Genomic DNA, 11,538 nt, shown 5'->3' with positions numbered 1-11,538 from the left:
CTGGGAATGACTACCCCACTATGCACTTGTATTTGTGACTTTCCCACAAACTGACCCTGCTGAACACCAGAGGCCTAACCCTAACCCTAACCATGATTGGCCGGATTTCTAACAAACAAGAGACTTTAGGAAATCAACAATTTTGCTCAATTTAAGCAAAACCAATCCACTGATCATTGATTTAGGAAAATAGGAAAAGACACACACTCCTGTCGTATACATCAGTGGAGCTGAAAAAGAGCAAGTGAACAGATTTAGTACCTAGAAATCAGCATCTAAAACAACGAACAAAACCACAATACATGGTCATCACATGTCTGCATCCTAGTGAAGGAAACTCCCCAACCACAGCCAGTTCCCTCTGCTACTTCCTGCCAAGAGATACAGAAGTAGGCTATCTGCTGTCCTACCACCAGACAACAGAGTAGTTTATTTATTCAGCAACTCATCCTCCATGTTCACTATAATAACAAGTTATGTTTTTTGATGTCTTTTGTAGCTTATAGGCATACAATTATATGTTGGCGTGACCCTGTGTTGTACCAAGGCAAAAATGAACCTTGAACCTCAAACCAAGTCAGAGTAAAGCAAGGCATAAAACATTAGAGTGCAGCAATACTCAAACACAGAACCCACAAAAGATGAACTGGAAGATAGTATTTTAAAAAACTAAAAAAAGAATTGTAAATTATTGTGGTTTTGTAGCTTGAGTAGCAGTTGTTTGGAGTTAAGATTCAAGTCTCGAAGAGCAGGGTTCAATTCCCGACAGAAACAAATACCCACACCGGTGTAAAAGCTAAAAATGGTCATTCAAAACATAAAAATGGAATGTGCTGTTATATACAGTAATCCTAAACAAATTGTTTTGTATGCTGTTTAGTTGAATTAAAACAATCCGCCTACCGCGTTTTTAAGTGTTCAATTGATGAAATACACTTTGTTAATAAAGTTGTTTTGAAAAAAATGTAACCATTCCACAATGAGTGGAAGCCGCAGAGCCGTCCAATCAGCTTCCTCCATTCATGACAGCTGGCCAATGACAGAGCCCGCATCAGGCTGGAAACTATTCAACATGGAGGCCACAGTTGATAAACTAGAGGCGATGGTAAGCTCAGTGTAAAACTATTATATTTTCCCTTGTATTCATCTTGTGAAATTGCTTTTAATCCTTGTTAACGATCTCAGAGACGTTTAGCATCTCGTTATATCCGAGGAGTTATTACTCCTCCCACAGTAAGAGCAGGCGGGTCATGATTTTCTCTTTGTATTAAAAAACAATTCAAACACATTTGCGCCATTCAGCTGCCTGTCTAAGTGCAGTACATTTCACAACCTTGTTTATTAAAACCTCCATTTCACTAGCTAACTGTTGCTGTTATTGCGTCGGGCGTAAGCCAAAAAAGATGCTTTGTGAAATCGTTTCCCAGCTCTGCTGTTTTCAACATGTAATAACATGGCCACCATTAAAGCAGCGGTCAGTGAACACAACTGGCCGCAGACTGACTGAAACAGGGCGCGTTCAGGAACACTCATTTCACTACAGCTTATACATATATGTATTTCATGTTTCTACGATAATACTTGTAAGCAGTGGTGAAATGTTACTGAGTACATCTACTCAAATGCTGTTCTTAAATAAAAAATGTAGGTACTTTTACTTCAGTATTTTCACACTATGCTACTTCATTATTTTACTACACTAGGTAGGCAAATACTGTACTTTCTACTCAATTACATTTATTTTACAGATTTAAATTATTAATAAAAAATAGAAATCAGCTTATACATGATCATTTATTATTATTTAAGTTGTTAAGCTACACAATAGTATATAAAGTAATTCAAATAAACCCCTCTTTAATATAAAGATTACAAATATGACAAGTATTCTTACTTTTGGTACTATATTCTGTTACTAATACTCTTTTTACTTAAGTACATTTTAGATGTAGGAGTGTTTTTTCACTGTATTTCTACTTTTACTTACTAGTAAATAATCTGAGTACGTCCACCTCTGCTTGTAAATTACTCCTTTTTAATGACTCTAGGACTTACAATGTGTTTTGGTGTTTGGTTGAGGTTGTAGGGGTGTTTGGGCCTCTCACATATATGACACACTCACAACTCACTGAGGTTAATCTTCTGTCTGTCCAGTGCCTCTTTTACTGTACGGCTGCTGGCCCTGCAGAAATGGTTACAAGCGAGGGAGCGTTCTACACACTTGAGCTGTTGGCAGGTGCTCTGACTTCATTGCACTACTGTATCAGACAGCTAGCAGTGCAATAGTATTGTCAAAGCATCTGAAAACTGCAGAGAGCAGCTGCACCATAACATTAGCCGCGTTCACACCGGAGTACTTTCACCGTACTTTTCGCGTTTTAGTTCCGTGAGTACCCCTTATGTCGCGTTCACACCAAAAATCGTACTTAATCTCGGGTACTTTTACCCCCATTTTTAGAGCCAGCTCAGAGAGCGTACTTTTCTGTGGGTGAAAAGTGCTCCAAAAGTTCCCCAGTGCTGATTGGCTGGGCGAATTGCAAACCACGCCCGTACAACTCTGAAAATGTTGTGTGGAGACGCCATTGTTTTTCCTCGCTACAAAAACACAACGCTCCGTGCGTTGTGTTTGTTTTTGAAAGCAGTTATGGCAAGCATCAAGAAATGATGAGGAGGTGTCGGCGCTTCTGGAGATCTACGCCGAGGAGGCGACCCAGGGAATGCTACTGAAGCCAGTTCGGTAGCTTTCACTCGACCTGGGAATTGTGCACAGCCGGCTAAATATAAAGAAACTCAGGACTACAAACGGCGGATTCAGTGGCCAACGATGACTACCACGATGAAGGTAAAATCAACTACATGCACTGGGGTTTTAATCTGCACAATAATGGTCTCAGATGTACTTTTATTTGCTCAGTAGATCAAGCTAGCCATGCTAGCCATAATAGGCTAACACCGGCCCCGGCTAGCTACATCTAGCTAGCTAGATATTCTCCGCTGTATGAAAACGTTTTGACTTGTGAATAACTGTGCAGTGTTTCTGTAATTTGCTTCACTAACTCATGGCACTAATCGTCTGTTTCAGGCGAGGATGGACAACTCTCGGGATTGGAAACAAGTGAGCTTTGCATTCTAGATCACAGCGCTTTGTCGTCCTCCTTACCAGCAACCAAACGCAAAGGTACACACACTGTAACTTTGTCTTGAAAGAACGTTACGCATCGAACTGATGTTCACAATCATGTTTATTTCATAATATTCATCATATTTTATGTTTAACTTGCCTCAACAACATTAAACAAAGTTCAAGCATACATGAAGCACTCTTCAAAAAGGAACAATCCTCCGTGTTTGAACCTCTTAAATCGCTGCATAGCCGATTTATTTGGACTGGATTATCCCAGAGAGGCCAAACATTCTTTATAACACAGTTTCAGATTTGTGAAACCTTAATTCTATTTGTGAAAATACAAAAAAGGGAGATTTCAGTGCTTTTTTTACATGTAGACCACATTAGACCAGGTCCTGATCTAAAACTACTATACCTAGACTCATCAAATCTGGACTGGATTATCCCAGAGAGGCCAAACATTCTTTATAACACAGTTTCAGATTTGTGAAACCTTAATTCTATTTGTGAAAATACAAAAAACACATTCCTAGTATGTTGTAAAACTACATGGCGACTAAACTTGTATATTGTATTTTGCTTATTTTCCCCTCTTAGGAAAGCGGACACGGGATGCGAATTTCTTTGACACCGCCCAGGCGTTGGAGGACCGGCGTGCCGTGGTGAATGAGTCGCTGCGTGGAGATCAGATGGTGCTGTTCACCAAGGCCCAGGAAACGGAGGACAAGATGCTCACCTCGATGGAGCGCCAGGCAGCAGATGGAGCGCCAGCAGCACCAGGATGAAGTGTGGGCGCTGCGCCATGAGGAAGCGTCGGCGCAGCGGCAGGATGAGCGACAAACTGCATTTAATAACAGTTTATTTGGTATAGTTTTTGTAAATACTGACACACGACACACAACGTTGCACTAAGGTGTGCATGCTGCTGGGAATATCCCTACACCTGGGACAGTTTATTTTATATTGTTATTACTGTTATGACTTTATTTTATATATAATGTTTACTGACATGTACAACTGACACTTTATTTACATTTAAAATTGTTCTATTTAATGTTATGTCTTGAGAGTGCAATAAAGAAAACCGACATGGCGATTAAGCTTATTTCTCCTGACACTTTATCTTTTGTGACCTGTGTAGCATCCTATACATCACATGTAAGTGATTATTCTGATACCATCATGTTTCATCGGTTATAAACTGGCAAAGCTTTATTTGTCATTTATTTATCATCAATGTTGCAACCTTGTGGGGGAATGGCAGGGGCACATACACAAATATGACAATTTATATAATTTTAAATATTATTTGACCTAAACTTTTAATTCCCCCCATTTCACACAACACAACATGGAGTCCACTATGGGCCAAAACTAACATGTATGTTTGCATAGTGTTTATGGCAGACGGATGCAGTGGGTCTCAGGAAGATATATAATAAAGGTGGGTTTGCTGCTGAGACTCCCTACAGCTGGGAGTTTATTTTATATTGTTATTACTGTTATTATATAGTACAACTGACACTTTATTTTATATTGACAATGTTTACTGACATGTACAACTGACACTTTAGTTACATTTAAAATATTTCTATTTAATGTTGTCTTGAGAGTGCAATAAAGAAAACCGACATGGCGATTAAACAGATCCTGTATCAGTTTTTCTTCTTCTCTTGTTTTGTAGCGGGTTGCAAACAACTTTAAGGTGCTTACCGCCACCTACTGTACTTGTAATCTTCCCTCAGGGAAAAGTACTCCGGTGTGAACGCGATCTGTACTAAGTACCCTGGGGTTAAAAGCGCCAGGGCTCTTAGTGCCGGAACTAAGTACAGGAAAGTACTTGGTGTGAACGCGGCTACTTACATTTCTACTTCAGGCAATTGCATTAAGGTTTCAAACAGCATAACGTGGTTAGTATCATAAATGTGTTTTTGCCAAAGATCTTATTTTTTGCAATATTCCAAAATCCATTGTTAAAACATATTGCTTTTAGTGGAGAGAACCTTTGTGATGCTAACTTGACCGGGTTGGCCTACATTATAGTCATCACTACACAACTCTATGGCTTTTGTTGGTCCTATCACCTTTACTTTAAAGCTCCACTGACCCTGAATGCACCATCCTTATCAGATCAGATTTTAAATTCTCTGTGGCTCTTTTTAATATATCTAGAAAAACCCAGGCCTACTTCTGATCAGAAAGGCAGGGTACACTTGTGCACAGCATGTAGTACCAAAACATAAAGCTGAGTGTCTTTGCAGTTCCTGAAGTCGGAGGCAGACCTGGAGTATATTGAGAAGCGTCTGAAGCTGGACTTCATCAACAACACTTTACAGAATGGATGTCCTGCTAAGGTAATGGAATAACAGCAGCCATTTCTTCTAACTTTCTTACACAACTCAAGATACGACGAAGTCTGCAGGACATCAAACTGTCAACTACTGAAGTTAAAATACTATATATCATGTAACTACACTGTTAACGCAATGTCATTGTACAACCTCCAATATAAACACAGTTCATTGAGGAATGGCATTGTTTTTTTAACAGTTCTGTAAGTCGAGCTCTGTCTGACTCTTCCAAAGATGAATAACAACTTTTAACTGTTGTTTAATCATACCTGTGTATAATTGTGTACCTTACATAGCATCAGTGTATTTTTACTTAAAATTCAGTTCAGACCTTCAGACTTCTTCTGACAGTATACATGAGAAACCATACACAAGACGTGTGTATCTGCACTGTGTTCCTGCAGGAGAACCCGGCGGTGATGCTGGAGAACCTGAGGGCCATCAAGGCCAAACACACAGCGCTGAGCTTGCAGGTGAAGGAGATCGCAGCGGCTCAGAAAGAATCCATGGACTCCATCAGAAACAACCTGAACACGGCCAAGGAGCTGGTCCAACACTTCCAGCAGACTACTGATGAGCAGGTACCACACTGTATACAGAGAGTGTTTCATATTCCTAAGCCTTTGTGAATGTCACACAGTGGATGATGTTCTTTTACTTTTTGGACATGCTTCCTGTCATCTGGCCTGTTTTGCAAAAGCCATTTGCGAGCCAGCAGATTCATGTTATACAAAGTTATGCGAGTCACAAATGGCAGATGCATTTGCTAAACATGAGACAAAATAAACTCATCCTGGAGGCTGCATCTAAAAAGTTTCAAATTGTAAAACCAATGCAGTTTAATTTATAATAGCTTTGTAATGTTTGAATTAAGGGGTTATGACAAAGAGGCCTTGTACATTTTTGGCTTTAAAAAATATATGTTTTTGGCTCGTTTTAACAGACTGACAAAGCCAGCAACACAACAGATATAGCATAGTGTGGAAAAATCCCCCCCAACTCCAACCTACCTATACCTGCTTTCTCCTTATTCTTGGAGGGGCGGAGCTAAGAAATCTTGGTCTGCATATGATCTATCAACCAGCAAACCTTCAAAAAATACTTTAAAAGATTGATCTGTAACTCTTCTTACCCAAGCTTATTATCCTTAAAATGTACATCAAATAAGACATTTAATGACGTGTGTGTGTGTGTGTGTGTGTGTGACCATGCTGCAGGTTGATCCAGCGACAGAGTCAGAGCAGGAGTCAGCAGAGCTGCTGGGTGTCAGTGAGCCCACAGAGGTAAGACATGATGAATAACCTCTGCATTAGAACAAAACACCAGCTACAGATGTGATGATTGTTCCGTCTCGCGCTCCGCAGGTCAAATATTAATATCGCCAAATGTACTTGGGACCTCTACCCCACTGCCACTTTACCCCAGGTGGTAGAGCAACACAACGTCATACCATTCATTTGTTTGCATCTAACATATTTATCTATTATTACAATAAGCAGTATTTCATTTTACATTCTGACTATAGCTCATCTTATTCTATTTGTATATATTTCACTTATGTCTTGTTTATATTTATGTTGCATTGTTGGAGGAGCCTGGGACTTAAGTTGTTCACTGCCATAACTACACTGTAGCTGTTCATATAACAATAAAGCCCAAGCACAAGACCACCTGCTTTGTATTTGTGTGCAATGACGTCCACAATCCAGTGGCGAGTGACTGCAGCCCTTTCCAGAACCACCGACAAATCGCGGTTCTGACGTTGTATTCATGCCATGTGAATCAGCTGTGTGCTGTCCTCCCTTTAACACATCGTGAGACTCTTCACACACATCCCATCTTCCCCTGGCCATTGTCACACTAAAGATTTCTGCTTTTCTCTCAGACGCCTCCTGCTGCAGCAGTGTCTGAAACCCCGCAGCCACCGAGTGAGTCCCCCACTCTCTGACACTATACTGTCCGTCCAGCCTGAACTGTTGAATAGGATGCTCAGAAATGTTGCACAGGCAGTCCTGTTCCCCTCAGGAGGAGCTGGTAAAGTGTTGGTGATCCTATGACTTTAAAAAATATAGTATTCTGACTTTAATCTCAGAACTCAAAACATTTTCCACGTGGCCCTAATCCTCTTCCCTACATTACCTTTTTGAAAACAGCTTTTTGGTCTTTTCTTTTGGTTTATGCAACAGTCCCTGATATACAACACTTACTGTAACAATCAGAGCAACACGTAAGAAGGGTATATTGTATATTGTTAACGTCTGTAGGACACAATGACATGTTTATCTTGTGTGGGTACTGGGTAGTGTCATGGAACCCAGACTCAATCAGTGTTACACATGGTCAGTATCTAGTACACCAGCTGTTGGATGGTTTTATAACCCATTTCCTGCCACCACTACTTGGTTTAGGATGTCACTTGGTATGAGTGGGAAGTCAAACTGTGGCTGATATCTGTGTGTGTCCACAGGCTGTGAGTATGAGGTTCTGAGTGAAGCCATGTTTGAGTCGCTCCCTCTCAGCGTCCGCGCCAACCTCAAGCTCTCCGACCTCAACACCTTCTACCAGCAGCTGCAGCAGCACAGCAGCACAGACAGGTCGAGACAATACACCCATTCTTTTCTATTTTCAGCACAATAACATCTTAATATCTACGTTTGAATGATGCCTTTGTATGAAGATGTATATCTGTTGGCAAGACTAGTAGAGTAGTACAGGAATGAGTCCTGACTCTGGAAATGAGTTAGCATTTGACCACTTTCGGTTCTCGCGTCTTTAAGTTTAGTTTGAACATGTTTTTGGTTAGATGTCTGAACTAAGGTCTTTAGTTAAGGTTCAGGTTATTTATTGGTACCTGCAGGTGGATTTAGGTTGCAGATAAAGACAAGGTGTCCATCCTGACGCACATTCTAAAAACAACAGACGCATCTCTAATAAAGGTATACCCTGCTCCATCACATCTAAAATAATGATAACAAACACTAGTACAAACATGGGCATTTGTCACCCAAGCTGAAGGGGATTTCACTTTGTGTTCTATGGCAAAAATGTCATCAGAATAAATACTCCACTGGTGAATGTCTGAAGCTTCTATGTGTCAAAAATACAGCGGTTGCTAACAAGTGTGACTACTAAACGCTGAACATTAGCCGCCTTTAGTTTAGCGGATGTGAAGTTATGTGACCGTGATGTAGCTTGTTTATAAGCTATTGTTAACTTTTGTATTCTTGTGATCGCATTTACGCTTCAAAAACAATGCTGTAGTGTTAATATGTGGAGATTATCCGGCTGAACATTATGTATCATGAAGGTGTGATTGGATAAGATCTTATTTCCTGCAATTTTATGAAATCCAATGGAAAAATCCAACTGAGCCTTAAGTAGAAAATATGTAATCACTGCACCACTGTATGTGCACATTAGCTGCATCATGTGATTGAAAAGCCTGCTGTTGGCATGATCAGCTGTGTGTGTCTCCCCCCCCCCCTGCAGTGCCCCCCTCAGTGTGCAGAAGATGAAGCAGATGAAGATGAAGGTGAGCGAAGCCAAGCTGAAGGCCCTGCAGCAGCTCTCTCTGGTGGAGCTGGACAGGAAGGGCCACGTCCGCCTCGTCATGTGAGGCCCCCGGCCCCCAGAGACTGTTGAGTGAGGGGTGGGGGGGTGTCTGGATTTGCTCCATCTGGAGTAGTAAAGATACTGAGGGCCCCTACATGTTTGTGGGTACATTGGTCGTGTTTTCAGCCCTCACGCTGTTTCCTGTTGAGGTTTCAACAGGTTTGAAGCATGATGGGTATTCAAATGCTCAAGCTGCAGCTGTTTTTTTTTATTAAGAGACATCTACAGCTAACACATCACTCAAGAACTTTGTCAAAGGATTTTAAGTTAAGATAAATAGGGTCAATTATTGATAAAACATTCTTATACAGCACAATGTAAAAAAACAAAATGGCTCTTTTTCAATGGCTCTAACGTTGAAGACGGCAGAATCTTTTTACCTGCTCCATAAAAACTGATTAGTTTACAGAATTTCTGAACACATTTTTGAAATGTCAATGAATACAGCTCTGTCCTTAGTACTCGTAACCAACAAGCCAAATGCTCTTGTAAATAACTCAAAGAAACACACCTCAAAGAACACTTCCTTGGTTTGACTGATGAACACTGAGCCTGGTCCTCACACACTCCTCCTGTACTGATAAAAAAGGTACATTTTGTTTAAGTTGTTTGATAAAACACATTTCTTATTCAGTTCTGGAATCAAATGTAGAGTTTGTTATGGAAAAGAAGATTTTGCATTCTTGCACTTTGGATATAAAGTCTATTTCAAATAAAACTGTTTGTAAATACGATTGATAATGGTAATATAACTGCTAATGGTAGCTAACGGATACATGTGATAACCTAATTATATTACAGGTGCTGTATATAAGGAAACTGCTGTTTGTAAAATACCTCTTTCCTATCTTTGACTTGCCGTGTGTGTGTGCATATCTTTTTTTTTTTTAGTCTAGCCCGGGTGTTTCTTAAGCACACTATGTATACATCTTAATAAAGTTTACCAGTTGGGACATTCTTCAGGTTGTTGAGCTGTGAGTGTGTGAATGGTCTCCTGCTGGTTCTCATTCATCATCATCCTCATCACCCTCAGCCTGTCCTTCAAACAGCTGAATCCTAAACAAGGGAGGCACTGCATTAGTTCATGTTTTCTATTGTGCTGTAGCAGTTAGACAGATGAACAGCTGCCATGCTGCATGACTAACTGAGCTGTCTCTACCCTGCAAATTAAATAATAAGTATATGAACTGAAATAGAATTAGAAAAATTACTTTTAGTGGCACTGAAACCATGCTCAGCGTGTAGGGCTGCACGATTTGTGAAAAAAAAAGAAAAAGATTGCAATTATTTGGACCTATAATGCAATTGCGATATGATTGACAATATAAGGGGATTTATTCATTTTGAATCATAATTCTCATTATCATTAAAACGTATATAACATTATTTAAGTGTGCTTTTTTTTATCAGTACGAAACAAATATGCATCGGGATATCTTCATCTCCCCATTTATTCAAACTGGTATTTTAACACATATTTAACCTTTGACAAGTATTGTGTTTCCTCCAGTTTGAATATTACACTATTCCATTATGTGATTTCTTAGATTTACAATAATTGTGCAGCCGGGTTGTACGTGACACTCACAATTTGGTGACACTTTTACTTGCAACTGGGCTCTTTGTGGTGCCCTCCTCTAAATAGCCCTGCAGCACGTCATCTAGTGTTGAATGGGCTCTGAAAAGAGAACACACAAACACACACTCATGCTGCATTACAAAGACTCGCCCCAAAGTCTGAAATCCTGAAATTCTGTATTTTTAAGGTCAAAAGTTAAGCAGATGACATGAATGACAAAAAAAGTCTAAAAAAAACACACCTGTTGGTGTCATCAAAGACACTGGGACTCTGTGAGCCTGGAGACACCCTGAGCTCTGTCTGTTGGGCAGCCACTGGGTCAGCAGCGAGCTCACCTGAACACACACATACATCCAAGACTTTTAGAGTTAGTGGCAGTAAACACACACTACTGTTCCACTTTGAAGGCCAGACATTGGATTATTTGCTTCATTGTCATGTCTGTTTACTTACGGATCTTCATCAACACGTTGTCTCCTCCTTCTTCAACATTGCCTGCAATTTCCTTCCTGTCATCAATGTCTTCTTCTTCATCCTCCTCCTCCTCCTCCTCCACTTCTGACCCCACAGCTGGGAAACAAAGCCAAATGCATAAAGCTTTTAACATCTGGGCAGTGGTGAGGGTGGTAAATAAAATTATACTTTTGATATTTTTAATGCATTTTAATTCAAGTTTAGTTTTTACATGAAATATTTTTTTTTTTTTTGTTCTGAGAAAAAAAGTCAGAATTCACACTTTAAATTCTGAATTCTGACTTTTTTCTCAGAACTAAAAAAAAATATTTTTTGGGAGAAAAAAAGTCAGAATTCTGACTTTTCTCTCAGAACAAAACTTTTTTTTCTTCCTTTTACTCAGAACTAAAACAAAT

General features: G+C 39.9%; 1 protein-coding gene across 1 annotated transcript; it reads left to right on the top strand.

The window, feature by feature from the left end:
• The first annotated feature begins 1,037 nt into the window (after positions 1–1,037).
• Positions 1,038–10,050, top strand: ska2 (spindle and kinetochore associated complex subunit 2). Its single transcript, XM_034114189.1, has 7 exons — positions 1,038–1,105; positions 5,389–5,481; positions 5,883–6,059; positions 6,696–6,761; positions 7,364–7,406; positions 7,946–8,072; positions 8,968–10,050. Exons 1-7 carry the CDS (start codon positions 1,073–1,075, stop codon positions 9,092–9,094), a joined length of 666 nt encoding a protein of 221 aa, XP_033970080.1. The 5' UTR covers positions 1,038–1,072; the 3' UTR covers positions 9,095–10,050.
• The last annotated feature ends 1,488 nt before the right edge of the window (positions 10,051–11,538 follow it).

Source organism: Trematomus bernacchii, unplaced genomic scaffold, assembly GCF_902827165.1.
Source record: "Trematomus bernacchii unplaced genomic scaffold, fTreBer1.1, whole genome shotgun sequence".
Taxonomy (NCBI): domain Eukaryota; kingdom Metazoa; phylum Chordata; class Actinopteri; order Perciformes; family Nototheniidae; genus Trematomus; species Trematomus bernacchii.
This window is presented reverse-complemented; position numbering and strand designations above follow the sequence as displayed.

Bases quoted from the DNA above. Each gene is read 5' to 3' on its own strand.
- ska2 (XM_034114189.1), top strand. From the start codon at position 1,073: ATGGAGGCCACAGTTGATAAACTAGAGGCGATG. The intron at 1,106-5,388 runs GTAAGCTCAGTG...GTGTCTTTGCAG, and splicing joins TTGATAAACTAGAGGCGATG to TTCCTGAAGTCGGAGGCAGA. The intron at 8,073-8,967 runs GTCGAGACAATA...CCCCCCCTGCAG, and splicing joins CAGCACAGCAGCACAGACAG to TGCCCCCCTCAGTGTGCAGA.